The following is a 25,388-nucleotide window of genomic DNA, read 5'->3' as shown; positions in this document are numbered from 1 at the left end:
TCATCAAAGGGTGGAAGGTTGTTTGTGGTTTCCTTTAAAAAATAGAAGGAAAAGTTTTATAGCAATCTGCAGCTAGGCCCATAGTGAGAGCTACTGAATAATGCATTGGGGCTTTTTTTTTTTCCTTTTTTTAGCTCAGAAGAAGCCCAAGTGCTTTCATGTATTTAGCCAGTTGCACTCTAATATGCCAAGATCAAAAGCTATTGTTGAAAATCTCCTGTCTCTTTCCCTGATAGGAGTCGGCCTCATGGAGGTTGTCATGGAGCCTGATATGTGCTGTGGGGAAGAAGCAGCTGCAGCAGTCAGAGAGCTTCAGCTCATTCTTCAAATGCTTGGGAGCAGCCACGCAGTCATGGCAGGTACTGAAGGGGGAAGGGCATCTTCCCTTGTCACCAATAATTCTCTGCATTTCCAGGAGTTTTGCAGCTTCTGGTTATTTTGCTTTCTGTCTTCTGCTATTCTGTCTGTTGTTTTTACAATCCTCAGGGCCTGTCCTTATGTTTGCCATGCTTCAGGTGCCTGTACGGGACTGCTTTTGTCTGCAGAGCTTTGCGGTGCTAGATTTTATATTGCCTCTCACAATATTTTTACAGGATAGGTCTAGGCAGGAAGGAATATCCCCAGGGTTGTTGTGGTTTTCCCTGTCTGTCCTCAACTTGCTTACTGTAGCACTGTCGTGCAGAAGATCTGTATTAAGGATTAGTTGTAAAATATTGAAGTTACAGGACAGGACAATATAGTGGGAGCATAGATCATCTTGTAAGTTGTGTCAGGTCTCAGCTAGTCATAGGGTGGTATAGGCAATAAACTTGTGCTGGTGTCATGGGTGAGATGGAGTAAATGACAGTGCATAGTGCACATGGGTGCTGGGGTTAATTTAAGAACCAGCAAGACTGCAGTTTTTACCCTACTTGATCATTTCACACTTTATCTTTTCCTCCCCTGCAACATCATGTTCACTAGGTCTCAACTTGTATTACTACTAGGGAGATCACTACTGGTCTGGGGAGATAGGCCAGAAAATTGTGTTCATGCTGTGCAGCAGGTTTGCAGATACCAGCATCAGGTGTTAGAGACCAGTGTCACTAGGCATCCGCTGGCATTTGTCTCCACACATCTCTCAGATCTTTGGGATCCTTCCACGCCTTCAAGATTGCTTTAGCCAAGATTGCTACTATCTTTCTGAGCCACTTCCTCTTCTGGGAAGCCCTGCTTTTGCCACCAGCTCTTCTTTCTGGAACCCTAAGGCCCCAATTTTTGCAATAAGTGATATGCAGAGGCACAGAATGTGATCAGCCTCCTAACATGTAACTCTGTCTCATATTCCTCTATTAATTGGAGGATTCAGGTCATACCCCTTCTGCTCAGTCCTAATGTTACCAAAATTTACAACCAGCCCATGATTACAGCTAGCAAATAGTAGGCTTGTGCTTGAGAGTTTAAAAGAACAGCTTTGGGTATTCATCCTCTCCACACATACACCCAATTACCAGCTGCCTATTAGTGTGTACAATGTAAACTGTATTTTTGCCTGTGACAGTTGGCCTCACTGTTCTGGCAACAAATTCAGTCCACAGTGAGAAACGAGTCAGAGTGGTCCATGTATCACCCAATAAATGGGATCCAATAAATGTTGCTAGTGATGCAAATCTAATTTAATATGGGGGGAAATAATAATTGCTAGACATTATGTGTCTGCATCTTTTCTAATACTAGTGTTACACATGTCTAATGGGGCACAGCTGTTAATATTAAGCAGCCAGTTTGCATGCTTCTTCAAAGGCCTTCACGGAGATGCATACTCTCCTTTATTGCTATTGGATTTGGCCCTAAGATTGCCATTGGAATTGCACTATCGTATCTTTTATCACAGTGAGATTTCTGACTTTAGGGGACAGTTCCAGTTAAGGGAATATTTTTCCTCCAGTATAGTTGCCTTTTAAAAGAAATTGGAATTTTGGTTTGGTTTTGATTGGTTTTGTTTTTAAAGTGGTGGGTTTAAGGGCTTTCTACTGTAGTCTTCCCTCATCATAATAACTTTCTTTCAGATAAAGGTTTTACATTCTTACCTTAATTTCGCTTGTGTGTCCAGTGCCCAGTTTTATCAGGTGTTATTTCATTACAGCTAACAGATGAAAAGATTATTTCATTGCAAAGTGAAAGAAGCTGGGCTTAAAGTGGGTTTAAAGGAAAAAAGCTTTTTTAAGAACATTTGTGGCCTGGCTTTCCTTTCTTATGCCTGATTAACTTTATTTTCTTGTCACACTGACATCTACATCCAAGTAGAAGCAGGTCGTGTCTCAAAATGAAGCAAGGGCAGGACAAGTCTATTCCTTTTTTGGAACAAGTACTCATTTCACCCCAAAGAGGGAGCACATGCAAAACACTTCTCTTGAAAGAGATGTTGGGTTATTCCAGCACCTTTGTCCTTCATTTGCATGTTTGGCAAGACTCTATGAGAGGAAATTAGTGTGCTATCATCCAGCCTGCTTTTGCAAAGTGTACCAAGACCCCTCTAGTCAATTTACATCTATTGACTGGAAACCAGGATTCTGAAGCTGTAGCCATCTTCACAGGTTTAGCTCTGAGCTATTTTGCGCTCTCTTTAATAGTGCTACCCTATCTAAACAGGAAGTGTTTTGTTTCTTTTTATCTGTCTTTGAAATACAGTTAGAAAAGAGGAAGGCTATACATGTTCACTGTGCAGTATGGGAGAAATGATGATTCTTTTTAATACAACCTCTCCTGTTTGTTTATTCCTACTAGTTGATATACTGTGGCAAGCTTTTTCTTCTCAGAAGGGATGTCTTTAGAGGGACAAAGCTGGGAAAGATACAATTACGAGTTACTTCTGGTTGAGTCATTAAAGATCTTCAAGTTTAGAGATTTCACGTTAGTCCATTTTGGACTAAAAGTGCAGGCTGCTTTTATATAAAACTTTGTATTCAGTTTCAGGTTTTGGCAACCAGGGGAATTGGGGGTGGGGGTGGAACTGCAGTTTCTTGCAGGAGAGGGAGAAAATTACAACAAAATCTGCTACTCACAGTTTGTCCTTGAGCTGTAAATTTCCAAGAACACCTTAGTAAATCTGTTCAACATAACTGTAGGTTCTTGTGTTCCATGCTAGGGCAATATGTACCCATCAAGCTAGAATTCCAAAAATGTGGGGGTTTGCTGTTTTTAGAGGAATGGAAGCTCACAATCCACCACTTGCTTGTCTAATTCTTCCCTTTATTTAAGAGCTGTGAATCAGAAGCTTTTTTCACTGTATGGCTTAGAGGATCAGTGCTGCACTGCACCATGCAGTTTTCTCCGAGAGGAATTATAAGCAGTAATTAAAACCAAAACATTATTCTAGGAAAATGTTGAATTATTAGAGGCAGTGGCTTGAGGTGGAATCACAAACAGAAAGCTCTGATGAGGTGGTTGGTACTCTTTTCTGCACATACAGAAGCTACTAATGCTCTGCACATAACATGCAGTTTATTAATGCATGCCAGGGTTTTTACTCTAGTTTACCAGGCAGGCTATTCTGTTGATAAAATTTCCTTTTACAGAGGGTCAGCTGAGAGTGGATGCCAATGTTTCTGTGCATCACCCTGGAGAGCCTTATGGAGTGAGGACTGAAGTGAAGAATATCAATAGCATACGATTCCTGGCAAAAGCAGTAGGTAAATGATGGTTGCTTCATTAAAAGAGTATTGTAGACACTTTATGTGGTCTGACATGAAATGTGTCAGCCTTAGAGTGCAGAAACTGGTCTCAAATGCCCTGACTGGCTTTGCCTGGGTGTCCCTTCCATGTGCCTTGACTGTGAGTCCAGGAGTCCTGTTTAAGCTCAGGCTGAGGCCTTCAGACTTGGTCTAAGCTATGTCACGTATGTGCCAGTTTTCAGCCCTGTCTCCCAGTGGGCCTTTCTGTAGTCTTGTTCACAATGCTGTCTCTGGATTTACCTCCTTCTGCTTCTGACTGCACTCTGTGGATGGAGCCTAGACCCAGCTCATTTCCTTACCTTGACTGAGACTGTCAGTGAACCCTGTTAGTAGCACATGCCCCTGCCCATGCTGTTCAGACTAGTGGGACTGCACCAGATAGCAAGGGCTCTGCCTGTGCTATGGTCACCCTCGGCTCCTGGCTAATGCCTCCTTGTGGAGCAGCCCTGCTCTTGCTGCTTTCCTGACAGAATAAATCTTAGTATGGGGTACTCGGGATAGCAGCCATATTAGTTTGCAGTTTTGTTAGAGGTAACCCTCTGCCTGCAAAAAGAATAAAGCAGATGATTCAATACCTAGCATGTTTATTGAAATATGTTAGCGGTAGCTTTGTGTCTTCCAGTGTAGAGGATTGCTTTCCACTGAGTATGGTAGGTGGTGTGTATGAAGTTCAGATGCCGGTTGGGTATAAGCAAGAAGAGATGTTTATTGCATCTCCAAAGAAAACTCAACTGGGTGATTTGGAAGGTCGCTAGGAATGTATGGCTTGACTGCAGTGCCTGGGAGAAAATGTTTTCTATTTAAAGGGAGTGAAAGAAGATGAGGAGAACTTGCAAAGAAGAAAACAGTTCTGGAGAGACAGTGACTGATAATTCTGCCTGTAACTACTGTGGTTGATTTCATTAAGGTTAAAACAACAAACTTACTCTGTTACTGCATAGCAGTGAAAAATGAAGTACTGGAGTGTGCAAAAGCTAATAATGCAGTATAATAAGCTTACTCCTTTTTCTTTTGTTTCTGTCAGACTATGAAATACAAAGGCAAATTGAAGAACTTGAAAATGGAGGAACAATTCTGAATGAAACAAGAGCCTTTGATTCCAAGCTTGGGTGAGTTTTTATTCTGAAGGAACTTCAGGAATAGCAGCTTTAGAGTGCCATGGATACCTAGTGACATGATGAGGAGAGGTAACGTGGTATTGCTCAACTTCTCTCCTCTAAAGCTAGTGTTCACAAGCATAGTCTCCTCACAGATAGTAATCTCTTCTTAAGACTTTTTCACAGCAGACGGTTACGTCAAGCAGGAAAATAGCTGTCCTCTTACTTCCTTTGAAGTGGCTTTGAGAAGTTTTTCTGATCTTTATGAGGGAAGTTTTTGCCATAGAACTGATTCTGTGGTGTACCTCTTACCACATCTTACTTGTTTTGGCTTTATTTAGGTGCACTGTACCAATGAGAGACAAAGAAGGAAAACAGGATTACCGGTAATTTTTGTATTTTGTCAAATAAAGTTAACATTTCAAGAACTGATTATTTAGGGGATCATTCCTTAAGTGTAGTCAATGTAATGAGCATGTAAAGGTAGCACAGTGAGTATATATTGGAAGTTTACCTTCCACTGGAAGGGGAAGAGACCTATCAAAATCAGTGCTAATCTGAGCAGTTCAGGTCTAGAACGGTGTCTCATCTCTGCTAAACCCATAGACGTTTCCCAAAACCAAAGTGCGTAGCTCAAAATGGGTAAGTTGAAGGTTTACTTTGTGGCCAGTACAAGAGTATTCTTAAGAAAGCCTGACATAAAACGTAAGAATATTTGGAGTTAAGTATTCCTCCCTCTTTAAGTAAATACCAAGGGAGATGGTTTTCAGATAGCAGGCCCTGCCTCTCAGTGCTTAAATTCTGTGATCATAGATCACAGTCACTCTTTGAAAATCCTAACTACTATTGAAGTGTGTCAGCATTCATAGGCAGGTTTCTACCTTGAGGTCTTTGTAGACCTAATGAAGATACTAACCTTGCTAAGTACTTCTTGCCTTTCACCAGTGTGATGTGATAGCTGTCAAACCATAAACAGCCACCCAAAAAGGATTTAGCCAGAGGGTGAGGAGACAAGGTTCTGCTAGGAACAAGTTGCTGGTGAAGTGTTGCAAAGTAGCAGCACAGCTGCTTAGTGCCCTAGCATGGGAGGCAGTCACAGTGGTTTCTGGAGGGGAAGAGTAGCATAATTCACTGCTCTGGGCACTCTTTCTCCTGCTCTGTGCATGCCTGTCCCTCCTCATGCTTAGAGTCATTTTAGTGCTGATCCTCCCAGTAGTTCCCTGGCTGTTCATCCCAGAGACAGTCTTCCCATTACTCCCAGAGTTCACTTCCCAGATGGAGAATTATAGTTCTGTAGGAGAACTTTCAGAGCCTCTCAGCTTTGCCATGTCTGTGTTCCTGTTAAATCTATGTATATTCTACCACTGATCTTACTAGAGCAGAGCAAGGATTCGAAAACATCCCACAAACTTAAAATCTACTTTTTAAATTGCTGATTGTAGAAATGCAGTGGAAAAGTCAGTGATAATTTTGTGAACCCCTTGTTATGGTAGGCGCTGGCATTAGGCTTGTTTAACAAGACTTATTCAAACAAATACAACAGAAGATTCATTGAAGCCTAGACAAAACTGGGGAGTTTGAGATATTTCAAGTAAAGACCAGAAAGATTATTACTAGTACTAAGATTATTATCAGTATTAAACTGTGGTGGGGTTTGAGATTTATTTTTTTTTTCCTGACTTAGTGCTGCACATGATATTTTAGACTTAAGATCTATGTTTAGGCAGATTTGAAATAGAAATTATTATAGTTAATGTAGAGGGTGCCCCATGTCCTTTATTCTGATACTTTTGAACGCCTCATTTGATCATGTAAGAGCATGGTTTCTGCTTCAATCACAGTTATTTGAGTGGTTTCAATTGGACCTTCTTTTAAGGGAGCCTTTTGTTCTGTGGCAGCACCCTACTGAGCACAGTAACTTTGCTTTTAGCACAGCATGGGATTTCATAAAGACTTTTGATGCCAGTCTGAAAAAAGTTACAACCTGCCCAGTTCGCTCCTGGCCACTGGCTGGCAAATCTGGGTTTTTCCCTGCCAGTCCAATCCTGGTTTTGTTCAGATCCACAATTCATGGCTGACAGCAGCAGGAGTGAGTTGTTCCCATATCTGTTCTTCCTGGGCTTATTGGCACTTTTTATTATTATTTTGGGTGCAGAATTTCCCCTTTTCCATCATCAGCTCTTCAATAATCAGTGGCAAATACTCAAAGAAAACAGAGGCTTTGCAGAGGCTGTTCTCTCAGTACTTAACAGTGATATAGGAAGTCATGAATTTTTAATAGTTTGTTTAGTTGAAAAAGTAATACAACTTCCAGGTAAATATAAACCTGTGATATACATTTTATTCCTTGTTGTTTAGCTTCTGACTGAAAATAACTATAATGGATGTTTTCATTTTTACTAGCTTCATGCCAGAGCCAAACCTTCCTCCATTGATTCTGTACGATACAAAATCTTTGCCAACTAATATGAACCATCAGCAAGTGGTAAATATTGATTGGATTCATGAGAGACTTCCTGACCTCCCCAGTGTGAAGAGAGCAAAGCTTGTTGAACAGTATGGGATTCTTCCTGAACACAGCTTCACCTTATTGGTAGGTCTATTGATCAAGTGCTAAAAGAAGCCTAGAAACTTCAAAAGTTGCATGGTTTTTGAAAAGATTAACAAATGTCATATAAACCAGCTGTCAGGTCTTATGGATGCTTTTATTTGGAGATACAAATCACACACTGAATGTATCTTGAAGCTATATACATGAATGGTGGGGAAAAGAAGCCATACATGGTGCACCTAGAAGTGTTTCTCATGCAAGGTGCAGTCAAATAACTATTATTTAATATTGATCTTGTCTGTCTGCACATGGATGCACCCATGACTGCCTACAGCAAACATACAGCTTCCTGCTGAAAAAACCTTGTCTGCAGGTGCCTGCTTCTCTTGCCTTTGAGTGTGGAGCAAAGCTGGGCACCTTGTCAGTATTTAACAAATTGGTAGATGCGTTTTCCTGACTACAGAGGTAAACCCAATGTTTCAGTCTTTCAGCTTCATGTTGATCTGGCTTACACACTGTTCTGAAAAAACACAGACTTATCCTTAGGTAAATACACTGAGTGGCTGTACATCAACATCAACCTCACAATGCAGTTTACTGGGGATAGGTTCAGAAGAGAGGATGAAGAAAGCAAAGGATGTGGCAAATACAGATTTAAATAAGGAAGTGACAGCAAAATGTCATAACTTCCAAAATTATTCTAAAGGACTTTCAACTTCTTAAATACAAACTGGGTCATCTCTGTTTGCCAGTGATAATTCTTGTGGGGAGTTTAGCATACTCACCCAAGATTAGACATTTCATATAGCCAGCTAAGCTAGAGCAGTGTACTGCTTTAGTTACCTCTGTGATGAGTGGATGCAGAAGGACTTCTTTAGAGTAAGATTCAGAATGGAACTGTAAGTACTTTTAGATTGCCCTCTGGAGGAGTTCCTTTCCTTTGACTATAAATGTGGGGAGAGCAGTGCACATAACTACGTAATATCCCTCCTTTGTGTGTCCGTTATTTAATACACTTGTACAGAAGCTGATTCTACAGAAAAAAAATGGTTCTTTCTTCTGAAGAAAGCTGTTAGGAAAACTGCTTCTGTGGCTGTGTGCTATTTTAGTGAGTTGCAGATATTTCAGTGTTTGGTGGGCAGGTGAGTCAGAAGTCTCTTAAGTTGTGAGGCGGCAGAGAGATAGCATTGAGAGGTGTCAGTAGTTCTTACCGTTCTATTTCAAAATGTGATTTTGCAGCCAGTACTCCTGACAATGCATGTGGGTTTTTTTCACATCAACGTATTTCTCACATATTAAAATGAAGAGAGCTCTGAAGGGTAGATGAGTCCTGAACCTTTTTTTCTGACTTTTTTTTCCTTCTTTTCCCCCTCTGTGGTGGGTTGACCCTGGCCAGCTGCTAAGCACCACAGTTGCTTGCTCATTTCCCTGCCGGTGGGATGGGGAAGAGAATAGGAAGAGCAAAAGCAAGACGACTTGTAGTTTGAGATGAAGACACTTAAATGAAGGAAAGAAGAAGGGAAGAAACTGAAAGTGATGTGAATGCCATCACTCACTGCCTTCCACAAGTAGACTGATGCGCAACCAGTCTCCTACCCATGACAGTGACTACTTCCCCAGAAATCCCCTTCCTTTAGTTTTCATGGTTGAGAAGGGCATTATATGAAATATACCCTTGGTCAGTTTGAGTTAGCTGTCAAGGTTGTGTCACCACCCCGCGTTGTGCCCACCTGCAGCCTACTCACTGTGGTGTGCAAAGTGGGAGAAAGAGAAAGTACTGCTCAGCACAGCCAAAGCACCAGTGTGTTGTCAGCACTGCTTTAGTCACAAATCCAAAACACAGCACCCTCTTCAGAAAATAAACTCCATCCCAGCCAGACCCAGTACACCTACTCCTTTCACTTGGCATCAGCACACTTCTTGGCCCATTTCAATTTTGCTAGTATTGATGACTTCCGCTGCATCAGAAGAAGTTATCACCTGCATCTATATATTTGCCTCATCAACTGCCCTTTCTTTCCACCTGTTCTCTGAGATCCACTATTGCCTTTGCTTTTTCCTTTTAGCTTCTTTTTTTCCTTTTTGTAACACATAAGACAATTAATGAGCTCCAAGCTGAAATTTGGGATTCAGCTTGTAGAAGGATAATGCATCCATTTGAATGCATGAAGTGAACACATTCGTTATTGTGGGTCTTCTTTTATTGTGCATTAGAATGTCAGCATGTATACTTTCCATAAAAGTTGCTTGCTTGTTCACTGGGAGACTACTTAACCTTAATTCATCTGAAAACGGTATGTCTGTTGCTGTGTTAAGCCTACATCAGAAGTTGCAGGAGATTGCTGATAGGGCCAGATGCACAAATCTAATGAGTTTTCTTTCAGGTTAGAGCGCCCAGGAGTGCTCATTAAATAAATGGCAGTGATAGAGGGACAACTCTTAAAATATAAAATCTCTGTGCTGTGCCAACTTGTTAGAGAAAGGATTACACGTCGAAGTTGTAATGAAACAATACCATACTTCAGCATGCAGGTTAGTTTCTGAGCTTGCTTCATGAGATTTATTCTCATACAGTAGCTGCCTATTGGTACTGCAGTCCTGAGAGTCTGAGACCTCCTGCTTTGCAGTACAGAATGTACTGAAATAGGAGGGGAGCATTACCTATTCATATCTTTATGGCTGAAATTTCTTAAGTGTAAACTGGTTTTTCTTTTTGACAGTTTTATATAAATCGTGAAAATAAATGAAGCTTCTGAGTCTGATTTCTTATTTGTAAAGAAACAATTGTTTGAGCTGTGCAGTCTACAGAGTATTTGAGTACTCGGATTTCTGCATGCAATTCCTGCTTTGCTGCGTAAACTGGTAGGCTGGCAAATACTTCAGTCAAGAAGGATCTCGGACAATTTTGCCAGGGATGGTATTTAATATTTTTGCCTTGCTTCCTATTGAGTCAAAACATGAGATGCATTGGTATAGATATGAATGTCTATGTTTTGTTTTCAGAGAGCATGCGGAGGTCTGGGGAGCTCCAACCAAAAAATAGATCGTCACAGTAAAGCATTGGAAAGAAACAGTCCAATTTGAATCTGAATTCCTTTCTCATTTGAATTCCAGGCCTTCCAATGCATTTACTGTTCCTCTCTTACTCAGAAAGTGGCCATTCCACTTGAGCTTTGGCTTCCTGCTGCGGTGGAACAGTTATGTTGGTGAATCCTTTGAACAGTCAAAAGTGGGATGCTGTAGAAGCTGGTTTTGACCATTTTGTTTATGACATGCTGTCCTTGTACATGTTGGCGTGCAGGTGAATTTAAGCTCATTTTTAGAATTTAAAGAACTTACAAGAACCTGTAGGAAAAGGTTTGAACTTTGATTTCTCCGCTTGTCTGCTTTATTAGGCTAGATGTTCTGGGCTTTTTTTCCCCAACAATCTCACATTTTTGCAGCAGTTGTTATCTCACAGTTGGTTATTGTGGGAACCGTGATGGTGAAAATGGGAATAAGAAAGCAGAAAATGACATTTTATTTGGGAACATTGATGTAGTTTTCTTCTACAGTTCTTTGGGAAACATTATTGGTGTTTAAAAGCATAAGCTTGCATTGTAGATCCAGCACCCCTAGAGATTGTACCTGTGGTATTCTGTACGATTATGTATTGCTTTAAACTTGTTTAAAAAACACCTGAAATCACTCCTCCAGCAGTTTTTTGACATTTCAGGGCTATTAAATGATCATTTTAAACCATGTCTAAAAAAGAAATTTGCATCTGGTTGAAATATTGGTATGTCAGGTTTCATGCCAGTGAGACTCTAATTGAGAAAGTTACAGCCTATTTGGTGTGTAATGGGAGCACCAAGTGGGCCTGGATTACAAACACAGAGCTGCGATTCCAGATTTCTGGTTTTCCTGCTCTGAAGATTAAAATACGTTATTCAGAACTAGGGAGAACAGTCAAGTTTAGCATTCCTGTAAACCAGCATGTTGGAGCATGCAGTGGTTTGCAGTTCAGATCTGTCACAAGGGATAGGGGGGTGTGCGTGTTGGTGGTTGGAGTCAATTTGGCATGAAGGAAGTTGACCAGAACGCAGAACAAATTAAAATCAAGTTTGAGTAGTGCAGTGTGTAGAAATGGCAGATAATGCAGTTGTGCCTGCGTTTTTTCCTACTATGACAAGAAAATGAGAAAAACGTTTCATTTCTGCCATTTTGGTGTTTTGATATTGTGCCTCACTCATTTCAGTCAAGCACTGGGTTTCCCTACTCTTCGGCTACAGAAAATGACAGTCCCTTTAAAAACCCTAAAATGCAAAGGAATTTTGAGGAGTATGTTTTTATGTGCCCAACTAGTGAGTATGGAGTTTGGTACCTGGTAGCATGTGTAAGCCTGGGTATTTCTGGGCTTTTTTTTGCTCTTGCTGCCTGGAAATCATGTGGTTAAAATGTTAATGCTGCGTGTGGTCCTTGACTTGGAAAGGTCTTGCAGCAGGGTCAGAGCTGTAGCTCCAGCCAGGCTGTTGATATCCAGAGATCTTCATGTGCCCACTGCTAGAGGTAGGCTCTCTAGCCTACACATGATGGAAGCGTGGATACGCTGCATCAAAGTTGCGTAGCCTGTGTTCAGCCATGTGGCAGCTGCAGACGTTGTTTTTGTGTGCTTTTCAATGTTGTAGCAAGACCTACTCTGTGTGGAATGTTTGTAAAACCTTCTGCAGCACGGGTAAAGAAACCAGCATTTATATTTGCTTATTTTCCTACATAAATTAGGCAGGTGGTTTTGTGGAAGGGAACCCACTGTTTAAATAATCATTATGTGTTTGCGCTATTGAATCCTGAGGTGAATTAGAAAGAGTACAGTACTTAGGAATGCATCATTTTAGCTATTCCACTTAACACACACACACAGAGTTTTTAATGGAGTTTACTGTACTTTGGTACAGTATCTGGCTTTTTTTGAGGCAGGTTTGTTGCTTTAGTCTATCTAGCCTTAATTTCACAATCAAATTTCACATAATTTGATTACAAAGTAACTGCTAGTTAAATTTATAAGAACCCTGGAAAAAGAAGGGAGTTGTGTCTGTGTGTATTAGATGGATAACGAGGAGGAGGTACAAGATTTACGAGGTTTACCTTGGTTCACAGAAGACCTCAGTGGCTTTCCTGGGATGAGAACTTGGTTTCTTTGCTGATGGTCTCAAGGTAAAGGGGAGAGGTCTGATTTCTGTCACACCAGCTTTACAGCACGTCAGCCATTACTCTGAGTACATTTTGTTCTGTTTCACAGAACAGAGGACAGTAGTCTGCAGTCTTCTCAAAAGCCATACATCATCACACCAGGCTGTCTAGAGCTGTTGGAAGTTTGCGTTGTGAAAGTTTTGAAGAGGAAAGTCTAAAACTCTGTATTGCAATGGTGATAAATTGCCTTTGAAACCCAAGGCAAATTAGACTGGTTTGGTAGTGAGGTGTTTGAGGGGAAAAGTGGCTTTGGTATAGTGTGTACCTAAACTCTTTTTGCTCAGAATTGTTCGGAGATCTGCCTGCAGTCAGTATGTGCTTGGGAAACGTTTTTGCTGCGATGACAGTATACTTAGAATAGCTCCTTGGCTGTCTCTGAACTGTTACCTCTCAACTTCTGAGAGCTGGCTTGTCCCCCTGTGTTTTTATGCCACACACTGCAGAAGTTCAGTGGCACGCTGGATTTGGATTCCTCCTTGAAAAGGTAGGAGGTGCCACTTACTATCTCTTCAACCTTTGGTAGACGTAATGAGTTCTGTGCTACAGTTAGAGATCCATCATTGCCTTGATGACAAACACCACAGCATTCAACAGACTGTGCAGTATCTGTTCTTCTAAAAACACTCTCAGATTTCACTCAGGCTATAAATTGAATACCCTACTGTCGTATCTTCTGAGCATTTAGGGTGCTGTGGGAAAGCCTACATAGCTTCTCTGGAGGAAAGAAGTTCAAACTCTGCTTCTTCCATTATGACCTTTCCATATCATTGAAGGGTGAATGCAAGCTAAACTTCTTCCTTCAATCCAAAATAAATAGAAGTGATTGCAAGACTGAGTGAAACATCTGTAGACAGTTTCAGGAAAAGTCGCTTCTTGGTAAAAGGTAGCGCGGCAGCCTGTTAGATTGGCAGCATTATATTTGCTAGCATTATACTTACTGAAAACACGCGAGAAGATGAGAAAGCTTCTCCCGAGATGGTGATTTTAGGGAGGAGTTAAGAGGAAGATCACACTCATTTACTGGAAGCACCATTGAAACTGGCAGGCGGGCAGGTAAGCTATGTGTACGTGTTCTAGGCATAACACAGTTTGTTTGCTGTTACACTAATAAAATTCCTCCAAAGTCTTGTGACTTTGCCGTGGATTCACAAAACCAAGTTTACTTGAGGATTGAGTATTTATACTCCAAACGTAATTGTATAGTTAATGATGTTTGCACTCTGGTAACTTTTTGCTGCATTTAACTTTCCTTAAACAGAATGAAGATGGATTAACAGAATTCTTTGAAAATGTGTTAAAACATACCCAGATGAAGCCAAAGAAAGTGATCGGCTGGATTCTGAATGACCTGCTCAGTTATTTGAACCAACATTCCCTTACAGTAAAGGAAAGGTCAGGCTTCTTGGTTACTACAGCTGTGAAACAAAAATGATCCTTTCCCCATATGTCACGGATAGTATACGGTCACTCCGTTGCTCACTTGTACTTTAGTTACCTATAAGTTCATTGTGCTAGATGCAGTACTGTATAGGACTTGACACTGTCATGCTGAATGAAGCTAACCAACTGTCTTCCAGAGAAGAGGACCATGTAGTTAAGAGCACTAATCAGTCTTCCTTCTTTGGAATATGGCAATAGTAAGGTATAGTCAGGCTATCAATCCTAAAGCTGGGTAGAGTCTGCCTGCTAGCTTGTCATGCTAAACCGTGTGATCTTTAGCCGTACCCTATGAAGTAACTTCTGTCCCCCTTTTCCCTAGCCCAGTCACTTCTTCCATCCTGGCTGACCTTCTGAACCTTCTGGAAAAAAAAGAAATTTCTTCTACAGCAGCCAAGCAGGTAAGTACCTTCCTGATTTTACTGTACCTTGAATCTGTGGCTGCTTACTCCACTCATGATCAGTGTGTGCCAGTACATCAGTTGCTTTTAAAGGAAATCTGAGTGTTGATGAAGGGTAAATTTTGTATGTATACTACATAGATGGAAATGCCTCGTGTATATAATCTTACAGGCACATCTGCATAATCAGTGTTAGAAGGAGGTACAAACCAAATAGTAGATATAAGCAATGTAAACTGAAGTCAGTTAAGTAATCTTGCTCCTGAACAGACTGGACACTAGATCTCAGTTTCACAGTTTGAGTCAGTTAAGCTGAGACTGTCAGTTACTAGGTACCAAGAGGAGAGTAAGGTCTATGTTCCTAAGCATTAGCATGTGGAAAAGGCTGGAGCATAGTCACAGAAAGAGTTCTGCTATTGGTGTACCCTTGAGTCAGAAGTGGATAGGTCTGGCCTTTATTGCTGCTTCTTTGAGCAAGGGCTGTCATAGACCTCTCAAGCAAGTACGAATGGGAAAGCTAGTTTCTCCATCCTTTAAAATGTCATCTTGCTTAGGACAGTCTGAAAAAGCAGCTTGATGATTTGTATCTAAAATTGTGAACCGCTTATGATGGGTATGGTGACTGCTGTGCCTACAAACAAAATCTGGAGGGGTTTTGTGAGAGGAAGTAATCTGTCATTCACCTTCAGTTGTTGCCAGCTCATTTATGTGGAATGCATTGTCTTTTCAAATGAATTAGTATCCTGTAGATGAATACATTAGGTGAGTGTTTCTTCTCAGGTGTTTATCAGTGAAAATTTTCATGAAGATACTTAACTTGCCTTGTCTGCTTTCAAACATTTAGCACTGGAATACAGAGGGCAGGTTTCCATCTTTTTAGCACATACGGATTTAATCAAAGTACAACTTGATAGCATTGAAGTCAGTTCAGGCTTTTAGTATGAATATAAACCGAGTGTAACTGTTGCAAATGTAGCTCTTTGCCCTACTTGGAGACATTTGAACTGCCTGGTTTGTTGTTTTCTTTATAGGAGATGCTTGTGGTTCTTACTGAGGTTGGTCTTGTTGGTCTGCTTCTGTGAACAGCCAGCTGCATATGACAGGTGTCATAAATAAGGATTTAAGTGCCTGACTTCAGGCATGTGCATTTGGAAATTTTGGAAAAGTAAAAGCTTCCAAAAGGAGATAAAAGTATTAATAGGAAAAGCATTGGCATGCAGAGCAGTTCTGTGCCTGCGGGGTTATGGCACACCCATCAGTTTGGTGTCTCCATTTGAAAGAGAAGCTTCAGAACTCCAGCCTTAACTCTGGGCTTCCTTGTGAAGGTAGGGACAGGGACTAATGCTTTTCTATGGGAGTTTTTTGCCTTGTGATATATTTGTGTGCCAGCACTTCTGACAGGTTATGAAACGTCAGGGATTTCAGAGATGCTTCTCTTGTTTAATTACCAAATCCTTGCAATGAGCACATTGTGCTGAGTGGTCTGAAGTCGGACACAGAAATAACAATACTGTTAGCCATCACGGAGTGATCCCATCAAACTGCAGAAACCTTGCCACATTTAGGAAAGTATTTTGGTCGCCTGGATGTCAGAAGAATAACAAATGTTTATAACAATTCTCAGCAGCAGGCAGAGATAGGGGATGGCCTGAGGGCAGAGAGGGCTATATATACACAGCGGCAGATGAATTGCAGCACTTGGGATGGGGGGGGGAACAAACTGCAGTGGTAGGGACAGATCCAGCGAGAAAAGATGGAAAGGTTCCATGGGGTGAGTGCACAGAAATGCAGACACATACATGCTCACTGCAGGAAGCTATTAACAGTTTAAATTTTTTAAGAGGTTTTGTGTTCTGTCTCTGCTGTATAAGGCACTAAAACACAGGCAGATGAAAGCTGTGAACACTGATTATAGACACAGAACATTGTATGGTAGGATGCATATGTCAAGGAAAGGGCACTGTGTGCTTAGATAATTACCACTTAGGTAATTACAGAGCTCACGCCCAACTTGCCATCAGATATAGCATCCTACTCCAGAGGTCTCCAAAGCAGCTCCTGACTGGCATGCCTGTGCAGAGGGCAACAGCTTCAGCTCTGCCTGTGTGCAGGGTGGTGGAGTGATTGTGTCCTGGGTTTGGGGACTTGCATAGGCGTTCTGAAGTTCACAGTGGGAGGTGCTCGTGCTTCTCACCAGGGCTGAAACCAGTCTGATGTGGTGGGAACCATGCCCAAGGTAGGGCCCTAGTCCTGGTTTGCAGGGCTGGCAATGGGTACGTTACTGGTATAAGGGGCCTGCCTTTGAGTTATGGCACTGTGGGAGGAGGCTGGGTTCTGCAGCAGGGAAGCAGAAACCTGCCCCTGCTGCTGAGAGACACGATGAAACAACTCCATTTGGACACCCTTGTGTGTTCTCTGGGGATCTGTAGCAAGGTACGGAGCAGAGCAGACCACAGGTCTTGTTTATTTCTGCAGTTGCATAGGTCACACACGTAGGAGTAACTTCAGCAGACCCTTGGAACGCCTACTTTAAAGTAGAGAATAGGGAAATGAGTACAGTACACAAACCTAAACAGAACCATCTGCTTTGACAATTACAGCTCCACCATCTGGAGGACTGAACCCAGCCTGCCCCTCACTTTAGTTAGAGGCTGAGGGACAACTGCCAGACATTGAGATTTCCATCCTGGAAATGAGAGATGCCCCCAGGACTGACTCAAGTGGTACTGCCTGCTGCTTCCCTCCCACCCTTGGCAGCAAATCACTGCAGATAGGGTTTCCAGTTGGAGCGTTCTCAGGAACAGCAGTCAGCTGGCACATTCACCGGTTGCAAAATGTTTGATATGAGGCCCGTGGCAGCCAGACGTGTGAGTCCTGATTAATTCGTCTTGACCAGTGGTTTGCTTGCTATGCCTGTGTATGTAGAGACCGCAGAACATCATTAAACTCTAATCACGCTCAGGTAGGAATCAATAGTAGAAACTACTGAGATTTCAGTAATGGAAATGAGGCCTGAGATTCTCGTTTTGGCTCTGGAGACCTCATCATTTGCTCCTCCTGTTCTGGTGCAGGCAGTTTGTGTAAATGACTTGAAATCATTTTTTAAACCGCTTTCTTTAGATTCATACTCCGTGCCAGGTGGAGAAACACATTTTTAAAAGTACATCTTTGACAGGTCTTGGCCACCTCTCTTCCTGCTTTCCTACATACCTGTAAACAAGCAAGGGCCTTGATAACATTGTTGCTCTACTAGCAAGTGGAGATGCTTGTTACCAAATTGAAAAGTACACACAACGCAGATGTCACAGGGCAAATCTGGTGCCTTCAAGGTTTCTAATGGGCAAGCTTTTCTCCATGCCAAGAGATGTTTGGCACAGGAATAGCAAGGAATCAGAGCTGGATCTCTGGCTGTCAAGCTGTCCTGCCCCTGATCTAAGTCAGCCTGATGTATGAGTTGCTCCAGGGTAACTCTGCCATGGTTGGCTGTGTAGATTTTGTTGCTGATTTTCCCCTCCTGCAACCCATGGCATCCTGCTTGAATACATAACCATCCTAAAAATGGCATCTGCCTTTTTCCAGGAGAGTGCTATGGCTTATTCATTGTCCAGCCCCTGATTCGTGCAACACTTCAGAGTCTCCAGGGCATTTTGCTATGGGCTGTGCTGTGCAAAGAGGACAGGGCTCCTTCTGAGGGGTGATGTGCTATCCCTGAGCCTTGGGAGGCCTTGAGGACAGAACACTTCCTGTTAGGTCCCTGAGGGAAAGAGCAGAGGGGGCTGCCTGGGGCAGCAATGAAGCATAATGAAAATAACCAGCCTGCAGAAAGGCTGAATCTCTGTTGGATGTATTTCTTTCTACAGGTATTCCAGGTAGCGCTGGCATGATGGCTTTTAAGTACTGCATTAGGAGGAAGATCCGGTAGTAAAGACATCATATACTGCACTGATTTATTTAGAGAGAAACATCTGAAAGCTTTACTTATAGCAGGTGTAACTCTGGCTGCTTATCAGTAAATTTAATATTGTGATGGTCCTTTAACCCTCCTAGGGAAAAAACAAGATGTAGCTGCCACAGTACAGCTGTGTCTCAGTGCCTGCTCTCAAGGGCTCCAGCAGAGTGACAAGATCCCATCAGAAGCTTTGGGGTGCCGCTGGCAGACAGAACTCCTCTTGGAGGAATTGTGTCAATGCATGCTTCTTAAATACCTCTTGTGGCTATGAAATTCTTTAACTGAAGGTCTTTTGTACCAGAAAATTTGCCATGCTGAAGAAAATTGCTGAGATACCTAAGATAAGCCAAGCTGCCATAGAATAGTAGAACAATTAAGGTTGGAAAAGACCTTCAGATAGTCAAGTTCCAACCCCCCTGCCCTACCATCCCACATGCTTAATTTTCTCCAAGTTGACTTGCTGCCCTGCTACTGGTTTAACATGCAGTTTGAATGCCCCTTCTTGTCTCCCATCCCAGGGCTTCTCTTCGTTCTACAGTGAGTATTTAATGCTGAAATTTTGCTATGACATCCTTTTCCATATTGGTACCCAAGCAGTGGCCCAAACATAAAATTACATCTTCAGCTCAGGATGGAGCACAAGCAGCTGCTTTAATAAGGGTTTTCTTTCTCTCCTCCCACAGCTCTGAAATAAGAGCAAAGTGAATACAGAGAATGACTGCCCAAGGAAATTGTTTTTTTATAAATGTTCTGTTCTTTCCAGTTTATTCCAGGGAGATAGCCCTGCTGCAGCATAGGCAAACAACTAGCATTCACAGGTGATTATTCCAGAGGCGTGGGTTCACCAGCCATCCAGTACTTGAGGTGATGCATAGGTGGGCTGGAGCTGCTGCATTCATTCTGCTCAGTGCTATTTTTCTTCCGTTTTGTCATACATACCCTCATTCAGCTTGCTGATGAGGACTGGTAATGGGGTGAGTTACCTGGGATTGGACTTGGTACAGTAGTTAGCTAATGGTCAGTTCCCAGGCAGAGACATTGCTCATGAAAATGCATTTGTCTGTGCTCTCAGGCAGTTCTTGTGAATCATGTGAGATGAGCATGAGTCCTGCCAGAGGCGCAGCCCTGCAGTCGGTGACAGGCCTGCCATCCTTGGTCTCCCCCTCTCCCAGCGAGGTGTGCTCAGGAAACACCTGTGAGGAGGTGGGGTACCCCAGTGCTGTGGTAGGCTGCAGAGCACCGGCTGCAAACAATTAACCTGTGCTCATGCAGTAAGTGAAAATGCTTTGTCTTACTTCAGGCAGCAGCAAAGGAGGGAGAGTGCAAGAGCCCTTTCAGCAAGGACTAAATCTTGGGTTTGTTCAAATTTAGACAATCTGCTGTTGCTTAAAATAAAACCTGTCTTCTTGGATCAGTAATTGAAATACTGCATGTAAACAACCTTGCTAAGACACTGACCTCTGCTACACACTGTGCCTTTCAGGTGCTTCTGGAGTTGTGGAAAGGAGAAGGGAAGACTCCTCTTGAAATTGTAAAAGAAAAGAAACTTGAACTGATACAGGATCAAGAAGCACTTGAACAGATCTGCCAGGCGGTGATTGATGGACAAGAAAATGAGGTGATTATGATGGTGGAGGGAAGCTTGTGCTCTACAGCAGTATGTGGCACTAAAAAGGGGGGTTAAAATGGTCTCTTTTTTTTCCCCTGTTGATTGGCATTTGAGCTGTAGAGCCAGTATCGGAGCAGTAAAGCTGCTGCTGAGCGATTATCAGCCTTTTCTTCTCCTTTCTTATTTTACCAAGTGTTTTTTTAGAAATTGAAGCTTGCACAAAATGATCAGCAGAAGAAATTACCAGTCTGGCTAATGCGCTCAGTCATTCTGAGACACCATAAAAACTTAATGCAGGAAAGCAAAACTGCAGGGCCCTGTCCCTCTACAGCTGTACCACCATTAACCTGACCCGCTACTCGGCCACCTCACTCTGATTTTTACGTCATCCTTTGTGATACTAGGACAACACTGTTACACTGTTCCAAAGCTGGAGATTGAAGCTACCTGACAGCAAGGAATATATTGGTTATGGAATTAGAAGCTGTACCAGAGCTGGCAAGGCAAAAATTTTTCTTGCATCTGTCTCTTCCCCATGTCCCTGTCTCCCTTCACTGCCAAAGAAAGGAGTCCAGCTGGCTCTCAGTGTGGGGTGGCAAGGAGCCGGACCCTGTGGCAGTGGTGGCTGCAGAGCTGCTTCCCTTCTGCTCTGCAAAACGGAAGATGAGGGTTTGGCTCTTCCCCATCTCCTTGGAAGGACACGCAGCAGCCTGCTTCGCTTATCAGTCTAACAAAGTCTGAGCTGGGAAAAAGGGAAAACAAACTTGTTTATCGTGCAGGGGAGGAGCAGGAAGGGATCCTGGCAGAGTCTAAAATCCGCCTTATAAAAAGCAAAATGAAAACGAGTACTTACGTGTTCTGTGGAGTACAAATGTAAAAGCAGAAGTGAATAGCTTCCTTTTAATATAAACATTGTCTGGCTACATTTGCCATTTGGAAAAAAAACCATTAGCATCTTTTGAGAACAATACCACCCACCCCAGATCTCACTGGGGGATGCTAACAGCTCTGCGAGAGCTTTTGATAAAGAAAATGAGCCTGCAGTAGGTCGGCGTGACCTCCATCAGGCTGACTCATTTGCAGAGCCTGATAAAAGTGCTGCTGTGTTCTCAGCCTGGATAGAAAGAGCATTGGAACGGATTGCGAAGTACAGAAGCTGAAGGTCCATAACTGCACTCCCATTTCAATAATAATGCTTTCTCCAAGAACGTAATTCCTCTCTGTTTTCCACTGTTTTCGTCAAGCTGAATGCAGTAGGATGGCCTTGCTTCCCTAACTTTTTCCAGGTGATTCTTTCACCAAGACAAAAGCTGCCTTGAAGGCCTGTACTACACTGCTTCAAATTGCTGCAAGAGCTTGCCTTACAAAATAGCATTAGCCTCCATACTTGGAGGGGAAGGGAACTACACTGTTTTTCATTAGTAACTTTCTTTAAAATGAGCTAACTTACAAAGAATTGCTCAAGCCACCACTGAGCACCTCATGAAAATGCAGCACCTGGATTGTGCTGCCCTTTGCCCCATATAAGTAATCTCTCATAGCTCGGGAGTGACAAGTCCTTCTCACTCTGTGATACTACAGAGAAGATTTTAGCCTGCCAATAATTTGTATACTGACTAGTAGCAATATTTGCATTTGTGCTTGGGGTTGGCACAGTTGGTGGTTCATATGTTCACAATCCTTCCCTTAATATCTGTAAATATGACCTCCTGTTGGACTAAAGCTATCATGTTTTGCCCAGTAATTGACAATGCAGAGAAGGTTTTCCCTGCCACAAGGCCAGGTGCTTGTCTTTCAGCAGTAGCATCTCCTTTAGGAATGCCCAGAAAGCTGAAATTTCCAGTGCTTTTTTTCACTGTCTTTACTTAGCTTTTAAACATGGCCATTGCTATTTTGTAGGTGATTGTGCATCAAACACTAGCTGTCTGCTAGGAGGTCATATTTCTGATCGCTTAATTAATTGCAGTGTTGCAAAGGATTCCTTGCTTAAAGGAAATAACTTGCTGTTACAGAAACACCTACGTTTGTGCTTGAAGGACCTCACGTATTATCAAACAGAGTAAGATTTGATGCAAATTACTTGTTACGACTGAGCATGATATTGAGTGAAAAGGTAGATCCTGTTAGCAAGAGAAGCCCGTCTCGTTTTTCTGGCTCTCTTCCAGGAAATCGCTGTTCAAATTGCAGGCACTGTTAAAATCCAAAAGTGTTTCTTGACTTTTTCAATAAGAGGAGATCTTCCTATTAGTCATAAGGCCCTGCTGCTCTGCAGGGACTTGCTGCTGTCTCATGGGGGCAGAGGGGGAGCTGATTGCAAAGCTGAAGGCAGTTTTTATAAATAACACCTTAGCCCAAAATACAGTATTTACCACCATGGTCCAAGGGACAAGAACAGTCATACCTTGGCTGCTTTTTCTGTAACAGTCTTGTCTGTCTTTGTGTTTTTTCTTTAAAGGTTATGGCAGTCAAGGCAGGAAATCACAAAGTTCTGAACAAGTTAATCGGCCTGGTACAAAGGAAAACCCAAGGACGATCCAATCCTGTTCTGGTGAAGCAGCTGTTAGAGAAGAAGCTGTTAGGGTAGCCATGTGAGGGAAAACCCACACCAGCCTCTACACAAGGCATGCACTTTGTTCTATCTGGTTCACTGCAAATGAACTTGGCTCCTCCTCCTAGCATCAGGATGGCTGCTTATACTTCAAGTAGCACTGGTGTGGCCTGGGGTGCAACAGCCAAAGGCAGATGAGAAAGAGAACAGCAGGAGGTGATACAGTCATTTTCATCTCCCTAGCACCAGTGTGGCCTTCAGAGATGTGATTTCCTCACAGCCATGGGAAACAAGTTCCCAAAGTGCCCGTGCGTATGCAGGGAACTGAAGCTGTATTGGTTAGTTTTGTAATAAATCAAGCGTCAACTTGGCTTTCCTGGCTGCCTTTTTGAGAGGAGGGAAATTCACCCATCTTGAATGCAAAATCCGGTGGTGCACACTGTTAGTGAGAGCACAGAGGTGACAGTGATTAAAAACCACAGCAGTAATTAAGATCATGAGTGTCTCTGTGCCTAGCACAAGGGGTAAATACGTCCACTGCTGTCATTCTTCCTGGTTTCTGAGGGACGGGGAAAGAATGAAGTCACTTGGTGCTTCAGTGCCCAAGGCTTGTGCAAGTGCTTACATCTAAGACTTAGTGTCAGTTCGTTTGCTCACCTTCACCTTGTGATGTACTCAAACATCTGCTTTGCCTACTCACAGCTCTTCCAGTTCTGGAGGGCTGAAAGATGTGTGCCTGAGACCTTCTGAGGTTCCCATTCTATTTTGGCCTGTGAGGTTCAGCACAGCAGATGTGCTTCTGCCAGTTTGATTTTTTCCTCTGCTGGTGAGACTTGACCCTGCGCTACAAACACACCGAGCTCAGAGCTGCTCCCTTCTCTGGCACGTGGCTTTCTTCTCTCACCTGGAACTGCAGCACTTTGTGGAGGGAATTGAACATGCAGTTGGTGTACCAAAACCGAGCAGGGTTCAGCTGGGGTCCAGGGTCTGTTCCACTATTTGATCTTGAGGAGTGTTTCATGCTGGTTTTTTAATACCTTCCACTTTTCAGCTCTAGCTTTGAGCAGCCACAGAAAGGCAGGGTCCTAGTGTTAACTTCCCAGCCCCAACTCACTTCAGGCGCTCGAGCTATTAACAGGAAATGCAACTAGAGGCAGCCTTTCACAATTACAGTGGTTAGGGAAAGAAATCCCCGTTTAGTACCAGGGGTTTGAAGTTCTTAAATCCCTTCTGGAGGCTGCCGAGCTGTACATTTTAAAGATCACAGCTGCCTCAGACCTCAGAGGTGCTCCCTCAGAACAGTCCTTCAGGTTCTGCCTGCAGGGCAGACATTGTCACAGGAGTGCAGCACATACAGCCCTGGGACTACAGTCACCTTTTGCAAATGCAATGCCTGCAACACTAGGTGTAACTAGGTTGTTCATCCTCATGAGCAGCTTATCCTCATGCGTAGTAGTGCCGGTGTATGGCTTGAGGAGGACAGTTCTGTACAAACTGGCTAACTGTTCAAGTGTGGACTCCTGTTAGAGAGAATAAACCCCTGTGGTTTTCAAATAGATTTAATGAATTAAAATGTATACCTATGATTCACATAAAAATAACTTTACAATTCAAATGTCATACAAGTGACAAAAAGCAGTAACATGGGTTCAGTCAAAAATTGTGACCCTTCAACAATGAACAGAAACCCGTAAACATCCAAAACTCCCTAAAAAACCCCGAACCAACCCTCCCCCAGGATTTTCGTATGACCTGACCGTCACACAAAGGCTTTTACTATCACTTTGCATGTCGTGAGCAAAAAGTACCATTTTTTACTTACCGTGGTGTGAGCTTTCAGTTAACTGTTCTGTCAATAAAGCTTTAGATTATACAGCAAACTTTTGAATGTTGGAATTGTGTTCAACTCTTGCCATGGCAGCAAGAAACAAAAGGCACAAGGGCTTTCTTAATCTCAAGGTACACCCTCAAGCTGAGAAAAACAGGAGTTGTTTCTAAAACATGGTACTCCAGGATTAATGCTTTGTGTTGCACAGCTTGCTGCTGCTGGGCTGTTGCCCCTCTGCTGTAGTGGCTGCCTCTTAAAGAAGAGAAAGCAAAACAATAATGGATTTGGAAGAGTAATAATGAAGCTGTATTTAAAAGAAAGAGGGATCTCCACTACTGCAGCATGGCTGCTGCTGGTAAAGGTTTTTTAATGGCTCTTTCTTCTTAGGCCTTGTTTCCTATGTAATTACACTTTGCTACTATGGTACGAAATCTATTAAAAATCATGAGCCACGTTCTATATTACGAGTCTATATGAGCATGTTAGATCTTTAAATGGATAAAGGAAGAGCAACCGATACCACGTACCTGGACTTGTGCAAAGCATTTGACACTGTCCCACGTGACATCCTTGTCTCTAAACTGCAGAGACATGGATTTGACAGATGGACCACTCAGTGGATAAGGAATTTCCTGGGTGGTCACCCTCAAAAGAGTTGTGGTCAACAGCTCAATATCCAATTGGAGACCAGCGACAAGTGGTGTTCCTCAGGGGTCGGTACCTGATCCTGTTTAACATCTTTGGGATGGGGACTGATCCTGTTTAACATCTTTGTCGGCAACACGGACAGTGGCATTCAGTGTGCCCTCAGCAAGTTTGCTGAAGACACCAAGCTGTGTGATGTCTTCCTGTGAAGACAGGCTGAGAGGTTGTGCAGCCTGGAGAAGAGAAAGCTCTAGGGAGACCTTAGAGCAGCCTCCAGTACCTAAAGATTACTGGTACAAGAAATCTAGGGAGGGACTTTTTACAAGGGCATGGAGTGACAGGGCAAGGGTGAAGGGTTTAAACTGACTGAAGGGAGATTTA

At 42.7% G+C, this 25,388-nt stretch overlaps 1 protein-coding gene across 4 annotated transcripts in view; it reads left to right on the top strand.

Moving 5' to 3' along the window:
- Nucleotides 1-25,388, top strand: part of GATB (glutamyl-tRNA amidotransferase subunit B) — a 57,997-nt gene that overhangs the window by 20,354 nt on the left and 12,255 nt on the right. For 3 of the 4 annotated variants that reach the window (XM_065692737.1, XM_065692728.1, XM_065692708.1), the window contains exons 5-13: nucleotides 237-359; nucleotides 3,558-3,671; nucleotides 4,738-4,822; nucleotides 5,152-5,196; nucleotides 7,214-7,403; nucleotides 13,849-13,982; nucleotides 14,350-14,428; nucleotides 19,861-19,995; nucleotides 22,442-24,414. In XM_065692737.1, the coding sequence (XP_065548809.1) occupies nucleotides 237-359; nucleotides 3,558-3,671; nucleotides 4,738-4,822; nucleotides 5,152-5,196; nucleotides 7,214-7,403; nucleotides 13,849-13,982; nucleotides 14,350-14,428; nucleotides 19,861-19,995; nucleotides 22,442-22,570 (1,034 nt within the window). In that variant the 3' untranslated portion in view covers nucleotides 22,571-24,414. Of the gene's footprint in view, nucleotides 1-236; nucleotides 360-3,557; nucleotides 3,672-4,737; nucleotides 4,823-5,151; nucleotides 5,197-7,213; nucleotides 7,404-13,848; nucleotides 13,983-14,349; nucleotides 14,429-19,860; nucleotides 19,996-22,441; nucleotides 24,415-25,388 lie in introns of those variants that run through there. The other variant, XM_065692717.1, reaches the window with a different exon arrangement.

This window comes from Lathamus discolor, chromosome 1, assembly GCF_037157495.1.
Source record: "Lathamus discolor isolate bLatDis1 chromosome 1, bLatDis1.hap1, whole genome shotgun sequence".
In the NCBI taxonomy this organism is placed as follows: Eukaryota; Metazoa; Chordata; class Aves; order Psittaciformes; family Psittacidae; genus Lathamus; species Lathamus discolor.
The sequence above is the reverse complement of the archived record's forward strand: the minus strand, read 5'-3'. Positions and strand labels throughout refer to the sequence as shown.